Raw genomic sequence first — 16,213 nt, 5'->3', positions numbered from 1 at the left:
TAATTAATACAAATCTACTTCAAAACGTTTTAATATACAGTATATATATATTTTTTTTAATTTGTAAATTTATTTAATTCATCCACCAAACAGTACAATTAAATACAAAATTAAAATCTCAAATCTTGAATTAAAAGGAGCAGAAAAAAAAAATCTTATATAATCTGCCTGAACAAAACAGAAAAATTGGAAATCTATTCATAAAAATAAACTAAAGATTGTGTAATAATCCGCATGTTAGCCAAACTGGTTTTCCTCTCTCCTCGTCAGTTGTTCAGAAACACCTTTTTGTTTATATTTCTCTTTTCCCTGCAAACAGGAGGAGCAGAGACGACCCTGACACAGCGGTAGGACCACCGTTTGGAAACCGCTTCACACACACACACACACACACACACACACACACACACACACACACACACGCGCTCATGTGTTTGGCCAGTAGGAGGGGCCATGTGCTGAGGTGTTTGAGAAGGTGATGCCGTAAACCCCGCCTGGTGTGTCGCAAACCAGGTGTTTTGCGGGTAGGGAAGGTGATGTCGTAAAGCGGACAGGGAGGGGAAGGGAGGGGTGAGACAGGAGGAGGAGGAGGAGGAGGAGGTGGAGGGAGGTGACTAGCGAGCGGCTGCGCTTCAGACTCAGCGAGAGGATCATGGCGGATGGCCCCAGGTGTAAGCGCAGAAAACAGGCGAACCCGAAGAGGAGCAGCGGTAAGTCCGAACTCTTCCGCAGCCGCTCGGAAGGCGACCCGGGGCGGGCTGCCGGGGAGCTTTCCCACTCGGTTAAACTTTCTCCAGAAGACTTGTGGGAGTTAGTTGGGGCTCGTTTCACGGAGTTTTTAAAGGAGTATTGATGTGTTCATGTCCCAGTGTGGTGGTGGTGGTGGTGTACCGTTATACCTGGTTGGCTTCTCTCTGTCCGCCTAGCGGTGCAGGGCGGCCCGCCCGGCTGACTGAACCGTTATCAGCTAGAATAACCCCGAGGAGCGCTTCATTGTTGCTTTTTTTTTTTTTTTAAAGTTTTCTCCACTTTTCCTAAGCCTTGTTTTCGTCACTTTCCCAACCCTCAGCAACACTTGGCGGCAGGTTGCGGGGCTTTTTCACACAACAACGTGGCCCGTGAGGACGCAGTTTTGCAGTTTTGCAGTTAAAGTGTATGATTTTTTTTTTTTTTAAGGGCGAGGTTGCTGCTCACTCGGTGCTGTTTGTCTCTCCAGGGTCGAAATAATTCAACTTTTATTTGTGTTAGACTTGTGACCGGATGGTGAATTTTGAATCTTTTAGGATTTTTTATTTTTTTTTGCATGGGCTTTGGTTTGCACTCACTGCTTGCTGCTCCAGTCAGTGTGATGTGCAAAGAGGTCGGATGTTTATTTTATCTCCAGTTTAAGCCCCCCTCCCTCCCTCCCTCCCTCCCTGCTGCAACTGCAACACCACATGTTTCCTTATAGTTAAGGTAAGAGAGAGCATATCGTATTTCCAATCCTTTTTTTAAAGTAGATTTGACTCGTTTTTTTTGCACTCGTGCATGCGTTTCCTTGTTGCTCGCACCAGATTGCATTGAGTAATTTGACATTTTTCCTATTTGGCGTTAATATTTATGTTGTCTGTTCAACAAATTGCTCCAACTAAACTGTTTCGACCTTTACTTTTTGCACCTGACAATTCGGGGTGGAAACCGTGATCAGTGCTGAAAATATAAAAGTTGTTTCAGCTGCATTTTTAGTATTTTGTGCAAAGGTTTTGAGACACTTGTATTTTTATTTTAAGTGCTGATATGTGTGGTTTATCTTATGTAATAGCATATAATAACAGTTTTATATGACCTAAAGGCAGTATTTTGAGGCTATAGGAATTATAAACAATTATAATAAGAAGTTTTATGGTTCTTTTTCACATTTTCTACACTTTTATTTTTTTAAACTTTTCTCCTCCCTACTCCACCTGTTTTGAAGCAAACGATTTAAAACCACATTTTTTTTTTGGACGTATTGATGCAATAGTTTCAACGTGGATCCTGATTGGCCGGTTTCTCACCTGTACTCTCCCACTCTCACATCGTGTCAGCCAATAAGAAAAGTAAACCCATAAATGTAAATATATTTTTAGACACCGTTATGAGGCACGATGTGTGTGAGCCGAAGGGCTGGAAATCACCTTTTTTTTTTTTTTTTACATCCTTCCTACTGCTGCTGACGACACGACGGTGTGACTCTGCGCGTCCGTACAGGAGCCACCATCATCATCATCACCATCATCATCATCATCATGTTTACCTGAACGCGGATAACGGGGGGCTTGCAAATGGCCTAGAAATAAACAGAAATAACACCTGCGGCTCTCGTCTGATACCGGAACAGGATCTGTTCTTCTTTTCGTAAAGCCTCGGTGTCTCATGAGGAGCCAGAAAAAAACGCTCCAAATGTCAACTTGTGCAGGTAGAGATGATTCTTTTTTTTTTTTTTTTTTTTTTTGTAGTTTCACCGTGTGTGTGTGCCATGCCAGCTTCGCATGGATGCTCGCCTTGCCTTCATTCTCGCGGGATTTATCTCATCGACACGCATTTTCTGACCCACTTGTGCATGTTTTATCTCCGCTTTTATGTATTTTTACGCGCGCGTGTGTGTGTGTGTGTGTGTGTGTGCTGACTGGCTGTTTGATCGAGTGTACTCTGCAGCTGTGTGTGTGTGTGTGTGTGTGTGTGTGTGTGTGTGTCTGCACGGAAAACGAGCGGTGCATAAGGTGGTCATTACTCTGCTATTCCCACCCGTGGACAATAACAGTGCTTATAGGCTCCCCCTTTAAACCACACGTTTCCATCTATTGTGTTGAGGTGATTTTTCGTTATACAATTTCCTGAGCGGTGTGTGCGGAAGGGAATGGCGGTCAGTACCATTACTGCAGTGAAGGCGGGGTTGCTGCCTCTTTTTTTTTTTTTTTTTTTTTTTTTTTCTGGACCCGGAGACAGCCAGGTATACACAAAGGTGATGCAACACCTATAAAGGTGTAATTTCACCGATATAAGCGTCACGTCTTTGCAGCGTAAGGTTGTCATTCTTAACCTGAGTGTACCTCAGTGTCTTGTTCCGCTGAATTTTTCCACACACATTAGGATGAAATGAGATTAATAGTGTGGAGTGAGCGCGTCATTGTTCGCGTAACGGGACGCACAATGAAGATGGCAAAAAGGTGCCGTGATTCAGTGCGCACCGCTTTTGCATCACCTGCCTCTCTTTCTCTTTCTCCTTTTCATTTTCTACCTGCCTCCTTTTTTTGTTTTATTTGTTTTTGTGTTTTTGTGTTAGTTTTCACACCACGCACACATCTCTGTGCTTTGAATTTCAAAAGGAGCTCAAACATTAGCCTGTGCTAACATACCATGACCTCAAAGCCCCGTCATCTTCATGACGTTCAAACAGCTGCAGGTCCCATTCACGACAATGGAGGCTGCAAAATAATCATATTCTCACATGCATTGCTTTAATAGAAACATCAGAGAAATGCACATATATGCTGATCCAAAGGTGGACTAACTTTCTGCCACACATCAGACAGAAAATCTGAAATTACAAATATTATTTTTGCATGTTTTGCGTTGAAAATAACTTGAAAGGACTTCTTGATTATCATAAAGCAAATCATTTCTCCTGAATTAAATGAGTCATGGATTAAACTCCAGCTCTATATGTCTAATATTTTGTGGATTACAGACAGAGAGTCAAAATATTAGGCATATTTTAAAAAGTTTTCTGCATATTAAATCAAAATAGAAGAAGAACCGTGTAATAAAAGACGGTCATCTGTTGTGTGCATTGTTAATAACAAATTAGCACCTTAAACTGATATGTGGTACACACACACACACACACACACTCAGCTGCAAACCCAATTTTAGAATTTGAGTTTCATATTGCATTTTAATGCTTTAGTGAGATTAAGTCAGAGCGGTTAACTCAATCATTAGTCATCCATCCCTTCATACAAATTCAACCTTTTTTTTTTGCAGTTATATCCTGTATTCATGATGTCATTCTTTGCCTTAGAGAGGTGAGACTCGTTTCAGGTTTGTCTGAGGTTAAAATGTCTCTTTTGTCCCCGACTATAAACTGCACCTAACCTGTCTGCTAGTATTGATAGATCAAATGCAATTGGCCGTGCTCCTCTTCTTATATTGATGATATCCCAGCATGCAGCAGCTGTAAACATGCTGGTATAAAAGCCCCAGTAAATGATGACTGTCATGTAGCTATAGGCCTGCAGAGACCCTTAACAACCATCACTTTCCACTTACGGTAAACGTGCTCTCTTAATTTAAACCCTTGACACTCGTTACTGTACATCACAGTGAGTTGTGGCAGCATAGGCGATGTTGTTTTTCCTTTATTTTCAGGTGTAAGAATATACAGACATCTAGCGAATGAGCTAGTTTTTGTAGCTCCACCTCATGTTTAATCTTCTGCAGCTCTCCTGTAAATGTCAGGTGTCGGCCCGGCCCTGCCCTGCTGCTGCTTTGGTCACAGCTTCGTCATCCAGGGCCTTTTCCTCCTCCTGCTTTAAAGTACTCCATGTGTGTGTGTGTGTGTGTCTCAGCTGGGCTGTAATCTAACACTGCAATTTAGGGACTACAGGAATGCAGCCTGGTGTTAACATACCTTGACAGGATAAACACGGCGGCCTACTCCCAGGCTCGTACCGCTGTTCATACGTACAATCTTGCCAAGAGACCTGGCCTTCACCGCCGCCTGCCCGCCGGCCCGCCTGCCCGCAGAGCTATCTGAAGAATTAGGAAACAGGACCTGTGAAGTTTTTCAACAAACATTTGTTTAGATTTAGGCTTATGCACCAAAAGCAGAGCGTGTATCCAGCTCATGTATCTTAAACATCATACGAAGCGCTGATTATCATTATACATCTGGGATTGTTTACGTCTCTTTTAATTAAGTGGCTTAATATTTTCTGCTTTCTTTTTCCGGTCCTTTGTTGCATATCACATCATGTTAACACCAGCTGTAGATCAGTAGAACAGTCTTAAATCATCTTGCAGTAATTTAAAGTATAATGCATGTTTGCCTGAGCGACTCCATGTGCATGCATGAGATTAACAAAAAGGGCGACCGACTCCGAGATAGTAATCAGCTCTTGAGCCGATTGCTGTGCCAAAAAGTGTTGGTTGTGAAAGTAGTGAATGTAGTGCATCCACTGACAAGTGTTGCTGTTTTTGCAGACTGCTCACTTATTCTGTCGTTTTTCCACAGCAGGTCATGGAAACAGTTGTTCATATGAAAGCGCTTTGAATTACTGTTTCAAAGGAGTTTGTGTCACTCCGCTGTGATAGGCTCTTTGATCATCTTGTTGTTTGTTTGATGCATTTATGAGCATGTTCTGGGTCTGTTGTTTGGTTCAGCTCTCCTGCCTTGCTCATGCTGTAATGCTCCAGTAGTGCATCGCATGTTGCACGTCACATCAGCGCTGTAGTTAACTTGCAAGACTATATCTTGTGAATCAGTGAATCTGTGGTGCATGTTTGCTCTCAGAGGATTTATTTATGATGCTGCACCTTGTCTTGTGAAGGAACCATTGTCTTGAGGTCACCCTGAGGTGTTTCAGTTACAGCTGTCCTACAGAGCAAAGGAGTCATGATGTGAGTGAGATAATATCAAGCTTTCATATTGTACAGTAGCTTATAGGCCTCATCCTGGTTCATCCATTTGATAGGTCTGATAACAAATATTGGATTTTTTTGACGTTTCCTATTTGTCCGTTGTGAATGTAATAACAAAAAAAAATCCAACATGATTTTATGCTTATCTCATTTTTTTTTTTCCAAAGGTGCATTAATAACATAACACACGTCCACCTGTGTAGTGAATGAGGAGCTGCATCAGAGGGAGAGGATCCTGAGTGCTGTTAGACGTGGTTGTGGTCCACAGTAGCTGTTAATTGATCCATGACCAATGGTCATTCATGTTACTTTCTCCCTGTTGTAAAGATCCTGGGGCTGTGTGTGTGTGAGTGTGTAGTGTAGTGTAGTGTAGTGTAGTGTAGTGTGTGTGTGTTGTTTCCCTTGCACAAATGGGCCTGTGGAATGACAAAGCACTCCAGGACGTCTTTAGCGAGTCAGCATTAACCCCTCCCATCGCCTTTTACGGTCCAGAGGGGGGGGAGGTGCGTCAGGGCTACTGATGCTGCTGCTGTGACTAATTGAGCAGTGTGTGTGTGTGTGTGTGTGTGTGTGTGTGTGTGTGTGCGTGAGAAAGAGTGTGTGTATCTGTTAGCATCAAGGTGGGAAACTGCTTCTTTCCTTTGGGCTTTGCATAACAACACAGGCCTGCTTGTTTGGATTTCCATGCATTAACACGCTGCTGCCTGTGAGGGAGAGGAAGAAGTTGCTGCTGCTGCTGATGCGCTTTAATAAGATAAAGACACCTTGACACATCAGTTGTAAAAACATGCCTTAAAAATACAGCCTAACGAAGGTGGAAGTATTGCTGCTCAGTACATGTAACTTTATTTATTAAGTATAATACAAATATTACTCCTGCAGTGAGTTTTTAGTACACTGAAGTTGATTTTAAACTGTAAGGATTTGAAAATCAATCAGGATCATTTGAGTGTTTGACTCTTGATTGGACACTAAAAACTATTTGATGATGTCACTTTTGGCTCTGGGGAATCAACGATGAGCACTTCTCACATCATTTCAATATTTACAGACGAGATGCTGAACTCATCAGTCGTGAAGTCAACTCCAGGTTACTCGCCAACGAACACATATGACCTCTCAAGAAGATGATTGGGGAAGTGAGGAAAACGCTATCTGTTGTCGCTTTAATATGTTGTATGGTGAATTTTAAAGCCATAAAGTGTTGAAGTTTTACACTATAGTGCACATCATGGTATCTGCAGGGTGTGTTTGGGAGGTAAACAAAACAGCCTCAATCACCGAACTCTGTATTAAAAAAAGTCGTCTTGGTCACGTGACAAATGACAGAGCCAGCGCTGACATGTTTGTCCCCATGCAGGTGTGATCTGCTTCTGCCCAGCGAACATGAGAGCTATTCTTAGTGGAGGTGGAAGAGAAACAGCGTGCTGCCCTTTAGGTTCATACTTATTATGTCATCCAGGCTAAATCAATCTGAAGCATGGCACATTGTGGCACTAAAATGTTCTCTGTCAACACTTGTGTGAAGATCTCCCCTCCTCACTCCTCCTCCCTTCCTCCTCCTTCCCAAAATCTACCCACCCTCTCCGTCCTCCACAGGAGAGGTCAGAGGTCAGTAGAGCAGCCCGGGAGCTTTTTGTCACAACAGAAAGCTCATGAGCCACATGTGCAGGGAACTTAACTGAACCAGTGCTCCCCTTTTTTTTTTTTTTTTAACGACGACACGTTGCTTAAAAATAGTTTGAAGGCTTTCATGTGTCTAAACTTTACATTTATAAGAACATGTTTTACTGTTCATGTTCATCGTTAAGGACATCTTAATTGCATTTATTGTGAAAAAAAAAACCCCAGAAAGACAGGAAAGACTTCGAGACCTTCAGGGTAAAGTTGTGAAAAACGATTAGGTTGCATGATTATGTCATTTCTTGTTGCACGTGTTTGCTGCAGAAATGGGTCTTGGCACACGTTCTCATGCAAATAAAATCTAAATATTCCCGACATAATCCAGTTAGAGTGCTTAGTTTAGATGGCTGTATCAGTGCCTCAAGAGAAATTAAAGAATGATTAAGAGTTAAGGCTTTAACGTCGGTTCCTTCCTGGATAGTTTGTGGGGGAAAAAAACCTCAGCCCATTCATTGCTGTGATTTAATGAACAGGCATTCAGAGTTTAAAGCTGCTGCTGCCGTGTCACAAAGTGCAACACTCAGAGGAGAAGTAGAAAAGATCCGTTTTTCTTTGTAGCGTACCATGTCAAATTAAGAGAGAAATGATAGTTTAGCGAAGTCGTCCCCTTCTTTCAATTTCTGTTTGAAATTGATGTCATGAAGACGGAGCTGCTCGCTGCCACCTACGCTCTCTGCACAAAAGCCAAAATGTGGAACCAGAAGTGAAGTTTACCTCCAGCTCCTCTGAAGCATGAAATCTCAGAGGAACTGCCAAAGTCGCATTAGCACTTTCTTCTTAAAGGTGGCCTAACCCATTTCCACAAGTAACCTGCTTTGCCGTCGCCCCTTTCATCGTGCGCATTATACCACCTGAATATTCATGTATTCAAGAGGCTCCCCTAGCAGCTAGCAGCTAAAACTTTAATCTGCACTGTGGTGCTAATGCTAACCGAGGCTGAGCTGTGAAAGACAGGCGGCCTGCGGAGAGGAGACCCGCTTTGTCCTGCTGCTGACCAGCGTCCCACCTCACACCCACCTTAACCTTCCTACGAGTGCATGTTGCAGAAGTGTTAAATGTGTTTGTGTTTATACGTCTGTGTGATTGTGTGTGTGCGTGCATGCAGGCCAATGTGTGTGAAAAGAAAGAGTCCCATTCAAAGTCCTGTGTGTGTGTGTGTGTGTGTGTGTGTGTGTGTGTGTGTGGGAGACGGGGGGGAGCGCTCTTTCACACTCAGCCGGTGGGAAACTCCTCTCCTTCTCCTTTGGCGGTGGTAAAAACATTTGCATATCCTCCTGCCATCCTCCATTCTCTGTCTCTCTCCTGCCGCCTGAGAGGCAGAAAGGAGGGCTTCAGTGCTCCAAGAGCTCAGAGGAGAAAAAAAAAAATAAAAAAGAAATCAGCGAAAGCTCTGCCCCAAAGCTGCTGCCTGCCTCCAGGCTCATCACTCTGTGAGCTGCTGTACATGTAGAGTATATAAGTGGAGCCGTAATCCTGTGCATGCTGGTCATTGAAGTGGAATGGGGCCCGGGCCTGTGATAGGCTGTACTGGCTTTGATTTGCTTCCATTCAAAATTGGGACACGTCTCAAAGGTAAAGAAGCAGGTGTGTGGAAAGCTGGAATGAAAAGAGATGTGGCACCCAGAGGAGAAAAGCACCAGAACAATGAGATGTGTCAATAGAAGAAACTCTGAAAACATTCTGTCTTTAAAGCACAACTTCCTACTTACAGTTTTTTTTAAACTAGTTTGAAATGTTTTAAGGACTTCAGACGGATCTGTTTATTGCACAAAGAGATCATAGCGTGCAGCTCATGAATTGATTGTTTTGTAAACGTGATTCACTTTTAGAAGAGATGATGTGAGGAGGAGCATAAAATGAGTCTAAAGTTTTGACGCTTTTTAATCGCACAGAATGTAAAATCCGCCACCGGGGGGGCTCGCAATCAAAACAATAACAAAAGATGATGCCCAGGCTGGTGGGGGGAATCATGGGAGTGATCTGTGCAGCTTTGACCAGGACAGAAGTGGAAAAGGTTTTGGATCTAAAAACCTGTGTAGTAATGGAAAATGTTTCTTTAGGCATGTAGCATGACATATCCATTCTGGAGCTTTAAAATCCTTCTCACAGGAACCCGGTTATCTTCACAGGACCAGTCTGTGTTCAAACAACCTTAAAGCACAACAGCAGGTTATTTATTCTCATTTCATATTTGATTACTTTATCTAATAACTGAGTAACCCTGACCAAAATATTCTCCACACACTCTAATGTATCTGAGATTCAATAAAGCTTTAAAAAAGAAAAAAAAAGAAAAGGTATAATGAGAGAGGGGGATCTCCCAGCAGCCCTTGCAGTCTCAGGAGACATAAATCACGAGTGGTGGACAGGTGGTTTAGGAGGGGCCTGGACTCACTAAAGACCCCCCAGGGACTTCAGTGGGTGCAGCAGCAGCAGGACAGGTGGGAGTGGAATAAAGAATTAGATTAGAAGCACAGCAGAGTGATTTATTCTCCTCTTTTAGACTGACTCAGGTCACTATTTCTTTGTACGTCTCAGCTCCTTTGTGTGCATCAGACCAGCAGAGTCACTCAGGACGTTTACATCCTGTTAGAAAAAGTTAATTAATGGTGTTAGTGGAACTAAAACTTGTCTTCTATAATGCAAACATTTTAGTTTGGCTGAAATTTCTCTAAGTCAGACTAACACACCTACATCATGCAGTTGGAGATTTTCTGCTCAAAAGCTCATTGATCCAAAGAGAAGATAATCAATAGTCTACTGGATGATGAAGATAACCATTAGTCGCAGAGTTTGAGCCCATATGTGTTGACATACTTTATGGAAGCAAAAACAGGTGAAGAATGTTGAAGAAGAAAAACCAGACACCCATGAAATCACAGCACTTCAGATCAACATATTTCTTTGAAATGATCATTAATTTACGGGTTTTAAACAGATGGTTTCTCAGAACCTGTGTTCAATTGGTTGCTGTGCTTTATTTCCCCATGGGCGCGGTGACGCTGAAAGTATTTCAACTTGATTTAGTTGTGTTTACTCTTTAATAGAAGTCGGTCTCCTGTGTGTGGACCGGGCTGCAGATAACAGAAAGACGTGTTGATGCGCTGTGGTTCTGTATGTTCTGAGGACGGGTGTAGCTCTTCGTTCGTCGGGATGATTTGTGTGTTTTTTTGACAGATAGCTGTTGTTTCTCTGCGACCCATGCAGGACTGGAGGTGTGAGCAGGATTTGACTCTAAAGATGAACTTGAGACTCTCTCGTTCTGTGTCCTGTCGGGCTTCATGTGGCGCAGAGCACGCAGCCAGAGGGATGCTGATATATGACGTGTTTCAAAGTGACTGCGGGGAAGCAGAGAGAGAGAGAGAGGAGGAACGAGCTATCTCTTGCTCTCAAAACAAAATATGCAGGTCTATTGAAACGCCTTAATAAAGTGTCAGCGTTGATTTAGATCTGCGTGTTGATGCTGGAGAATATTAGCGGTCGTCCTTTTTGAAAATCATGCACGCAGAGTCAGTGCTGTGTGAAGGAGAGAGCTGCAGAGGCTGACAGAAAAGGGAGTGTTGTTATTGAATTACAGGTGATGGCTGCTAATTGGGCCCTCCAGAGGTTGTGTGTTTGTGTGTGGTGGTGGTTTGTGTGTGTGTGTGTGTGTGTGTGTGTCTGGCTCTGGGGATGCAGCGTTGATGAAGCTGTTAGGGTAAAGTGCGGGGGCCCCCAGTGCACTCTCTTGAGTGCTGGCGCTTCAGAGGCTGTCCTGTCCCCGCGGAGGAGCGCTAATGGAGGCCACCGGGGCCCTGATGTATTACACCCAGACGGGATGGATGAAGGGGGCCACTGAGCACGGGGTGAAGCCGCCTGTAATTGAGGCGGCTGCTGAGCGAGAAGAGCGGGGCAGTATTTTTCTGATGAGCTGCAGGCATCAAGCAACACGTTTGAACCAGAGGTGTGACAATAACAGCACCCCCCCCCCCCCACCCCCCCCCCCCCCCCCCCTCCTCTGTGGCTCTCTGCAGGGGGAGAACAGGGCCTGAGAATCATCCTGCAGAAAGTTTTTATTCTAATACCCTATGCTTCTATCACTGATTCAGTATCACAACACAGACTCTATAACGTTCAGCCCGTCTGTGTTTAATTGATGATTATGTTGTTCACTCATGATGCTGTTTTATTCTGGGATTGTTTTGTCATTTTCTATTTTTCTGCGTCTCATCAATACTACTGTGGAGGCAGCTTAATTTGAGTCACAGACACACTAATGTAAGGAGAATATAAAAGGGACTGAAGTGTTTCCAATCGTATCTTATTGTTACATGTCGTTCAGTATGGAAACAGTATCGTAGTTCGTTTCTTATCATATCGCATCAGTTGTTGATTGTTATGTTCTTGAAGGCCAATGTAGGGAGAGGCATTGGAAATCAACTGAGGCTATAGATGTTGAGGTTTGTGGCACAAGTTAACCTGCGTCATACTTGTCGCTGTATAAAAAGCCAGGGATAGCAGCCAGCAGCAATGGAAGGATTTGTGGTTTCACAGTTAATTGATAACAGAGGTATTCAGTGTGGCCATGTGGCTCTAATCCATGGATATTTATCAGGGAAATGATGACCTTTCATCAGCGTTCTTTTACAGGATAAAACACTCAATTTCTGCTGGTTGTATATCTGCTGTTAGTTCTTGTTAAATTACACTTCAAACACTTCAAGCGTTTTGGTTTCATTTCTGATGAATCGATCAGAAACTAATCCAGCTTCTCTCACTTATGTTTTTCATTCTCCATGTTGTAGCACTGTGTGAACTCATTTGGTTTCAGACTCTTGAAGCTGTTTATTTTCTTTACTCCTTTCTGACGATTCAAAGCACATAATTAGTAGATTAATTAGGCAAAACATGAGCAGGTTACTCTAATAAGAAAACAACATCTGGTGTTGTTTGATGTGTCGGTCATTGTTCTGTATTTCTGTATTTGATATTTCCCCCTCACTGTTTGTGTCGTTCTTCAGTCCTGCTGAGCGTTCACGATCCACTTTGTGTGAATTTTTTGTCGATCAAAGCGGTTTCTCCGTCAGCGTCGGTGCTGCGGCGTGACTGCTGAGGCGTCAGCTGTTCAGTCTTCAAGAGGACGCGGACAGACGACGCTGCATGGCTCTCTCTCATCATCACTTTGTTTTCTGTGTTTGTGCTGCTGCTGCCGCTCGGTGGGATTCTGGCTCCCTCTACCTTCCCTGTGGGGGAAACCAATGGGGCAAGGCCAACACCCCTTCTTCTTCTTCTTCTTCTTCATCTTCTCCTGCAGGTTCTTCAAAGTTGAAGTCTGCAAAGCTGTTTGCACGACTGACTTTTCTGTTAAGAACAGTCACTGGTGTATGATTTTGATGCTTGTCTACTTTGAAGTGGGCGTGTCTGTGATGGCAGGATGTGAGTGACATGGTCTCATGAGTGACCTCTCAGGGGGGTTCCTGTGTCAGAGTGCTGTTGCAGTCATTGTGTGGCCTCGTTTTAACCCCGCTGATTGCAATCTTCATTTTACTTAATATGCATCAACAATTCCATATTCATAATGCTGCATATCCCTCGCAGCAATGTTTTCTTCGTGCAAGAGTGCAGAGTGCATGTAGGGGAAGCTTGGTGCTATCTTTACACCTGCAGAGGTAAACTGTCACTTTCACTTTGCAAATGACAAGATCAAACATCAGATGCAAAACCACTCACCACTAGTTTTACTGAACAGTTTTGTGAGAGACAATTAAAGTGACAGAATCCAGAATAACATGAGAGTCATTTTTATCTCTTTAGAGTTAGTCTTAGTGGGTTTTTTTTTTACACTGAGGTGCCTTCAGCACATTCCTATTTTTCGGCATTAAAATATTAGAATTTGAAGATTTTTGACCTTGGCTTCTTAAAATGTTGGCATCTGTGACGTTTCTGCAAATGAACTGTTGACTTTAGGAAACCATCAGCCAGTGCAGCCGACGGGCAAAAAAAGTTTAATTTCCTGCCCTCATCAAGTATGTAACCCTAAGCAGAAGTCTGGCTGAGCTGCAGTTTTCCTTTTTGGGTTATCAGTAGAAGAGAGTTGGCACAGGTGCCGCTCTAAGGCTGCAGCTCTTCTACCTCACGACTGGGTTTCATCAACGCTGTTTGTTTTCCCCCTCTGGTCTCATGCAGCAGGCATCTTAATGGGGAGCTCACAGATACATGGAGTTAATCTCAGCTACCAGTATGGAGCTTTGTGCACAGTGGTTATGTTGTTAACAGACGCTTTGTCTCTTTACAGTCCAACAGAAAGTAGATGTAGACGTTTTACAGCAGATTTATCAGCGGCAGCGTGTTGAACATGTGAACATCAATCTTCATTGAAGAATAAACAACAACCTGTAGCTACCTGACGTTTACGCGCAGATGAAAATGTACTTCTCCACAGATCCTAATGCGGCAAAACATGTAAGGCAAATTGCAACCCTCTGTCTTATTCTGAAACTGTAAAAAACAAACAACGTATACAATCTCATCTAATCTTCTTCCTCCAGTGTGTGCTGCAGGGTCACATATCTTTCGGCTCCCTTCATCACTTTCACTTTTTTTTTTTTTTAAGCATCTTTTTTTGCACTTTGGTGTTGAAAAAATAGAAATGCTTTTCGCAGATATCATACACCGAAGTATAGAAATCAACCTATAAATTGGGGCGATGGTGGAGCAGTGGTTAGTGCGCGCGCCCCATGTATGGAGGTTGAAGTCCCAGGTTCAAATCCAGCCTGTGGCTCCTTTCCCGCATGTTATTCCCCACTCTCTCTCTCCCTGATTCATGACTCTATCCACTGTCCTGTCTTTCCAATAAAGTCCCAAAATACCTATTAAGAAAAAAGGAAATAAACCTGTAAATATATAATGTAACAGGCTAATTTGTGAAGGCCATAATTGACCAGCCCTTTTATGGTTTGCATATAACAATATTACAGACAGTGTTTGCAGGCCTTATTTTATGAATATTAGAGGTGGAAAAAAAAACATTTTATGTAAAAATTGAAATTCTTATCTTGTGAGATTTTAAATCGATTCATAACTTCAGAGACAAAAATCTATTTTTTTTTTGGCTAATCAGTCACTCCCTGCTAAGTGCTAATGCTAGCTCTTAAACTCATGCCAAATAGAGCAACAAGACATTCAGCCAGTCTCACAGATGACTGGAGTAGATCCTGAAGTACGTACTCATTCAAAAATAGACTTTGAATCCACAAATAGATTCTGAATCGAATCGTGACCCCCAACAATCGAAATCGAATCGTGAGACACCAAAAGATTCCCAGCTCTAATGAATATATTCGTGTAACTATAAGATCATTTTATGCTATTTTATAGTTCAAAAAGAGTCATCAGACTGAGCAACTGAACATAGGATGAGTATGTGGAAATATATTTTGATGCGATGCTGGGGAAATGCTCTTCCCTTGTTCCATTAACTTTTATGTCTCGTCCTGGAACATCTGCCCGCCTCTTTTCCATCCTGCGCTCAACATCAAGACAGGTCAGGGTTTTATTTATGAACAGAATGCCGTCATCAAATGGCAACACAGCAAATTAAACGCAGCGACAACAACAGACGAAAACAAGCAGAAAACAGGCAAAGTGGAGGGAGGGCTCGCTGCGTGTACATCTGTGTGTTCCTGTCTCCGTCTCGGTGTGTGTAAATGTGTGTGTGCGCGGGCCCTTCCTTAGCGTAGCAGGTGTGCCTGCGCTTCAGCCCCCATTACAAGTCTCATAAATACCACCTGACACGGTTACAGCAGGCAGCCTTCGATATAAAACTCTCCTCCCGTGGCGCGAGCATGCAGCCCCTTCAGCACAATTATATTACAGCACACTTCAGGAGAGGAAAGCTGCACCCTGCCCAGAACCTCTTAACACACCATGCTGGTCCGAGCAAACACACACACACACTATCTCTCTCTCTTCCTCTCAAGCTGCGTCTTATAACTTCACATTTCAGCTGCTTTTATATCTGTATATCAGAAGTATAAATGTTTTCTTTAAAGCCCTCACTTAACTCAACCGATGTTGGCTCTATTCCCTTTTTTTTCTACTCAAATGTGCACACTCATTGAGGTTCATTTGAGACTCTGACGCAGGCCAAAGAGCGAGCACATTCTCTGTCAGTGATCCTGAAGCATGCATCACATTTTATAGTCTCAAAGAAAACCCCCGTGAAGGTCAAGGTTAACTTCAACCCCTGCGTATCCTTTTACAGTCTATAACGCATATTGAGCATATTTGTGGCCCAGAAGGTTTTGTGATTATAAATATTTACCTTGCACTTTTCTGCTGATACACCTGCGCAGTGTGTGTTTTTTTTCTTCTGCTTAGCCTCTTCGCCGCCTCTTCGCCTGGTTGACATTTCTGTCCGGCGCGGCGATCTGACCGTGCTTGACATTTTGCTAAACTGCGCACACGGAAGGCTCTGCTTGTCCCTGTGTTTTCCTTCCCTTCCTCCCTGCATTGTGTGACTGGGTAAACACACACACACACACACACACACACACACACACACACACTGAAACACATGCGTATATCCTCACCGGCTGCCTATACGTCTGGGGCCTTTCGCTTTGTACTCGTGCAGGTTTCAGGATTATGTCTTTTTGTCTTCGCTGCCTGCCGGCCTTGATGTGTTTATTTTTGACGTTTTCCCTAAACACACCTGTAAAGAAGAAGAAGTAGGTTAGCATCCCCATTAGGAGCTCTCTAAACAGGTCAGTGTTGTTGCAGTGTGTACATGGGAGGTTCCCGCTGCTTCCTGAGTTCTGACATGGAGGGTGGAAGATGCCTTTAATGACTGAATAGAACTGTAGATCATCAGAGTCTATGTGAGAAATGT

The 16,213-nt window shown here is 43.2% G+C and overlaps 1 protein-coding gene across 5 annotated transcripts in view; it reads left to right on the top strand.

Annotated features, from left to right (window-relative positions):
- Window positions 1–571: 571 nt before the first annotated feature.
- The window catches only part of zeb1a (zinc finger E-box binding homeobox 1a), a 68,840-nt gene continuing 53,198 nt past the window's right edge, over window positions 572–16,213 (top strand). For 4 of the 5 annotated variants that reach the window (XM_065953661.1, XM_065953658.1, XM_065953659.1 and 1 more), the window contains exon 1: window positions 572–710. In XM_065953661.1, coding sequence (XP_065809733.1) covers window positions 653–710 — 58 coding nt within the window. In that variant the 5' untranslated portion in view covers window positions 572–652. Of the gene's footprint in view, window positions 711–1,657; window positions 2,438–16,213 lie in introns of those variants that run through there. The other variant, XM_065953657.1, reaches the window with a different exon arrangement.

This window comes from Labrus bergylta, chromosome 4 (genome assembly GCF_963930695.1).
Source record: "Labrus bergylta chromosome 4, fLabBer1.1, whole genome shotgun sequence".
In the NCBI taxonomy this organism is placed as follows: Eukaryota; Metazoa; Chordata; class Actinopteri; order Labriformes; family Labridae; genus Labrus; species Labrus bergylta.
Note: the sequence above shows the minus strand (reverse complement) of the source record. Positions and strands in the feature narration are given on the sequence as shown.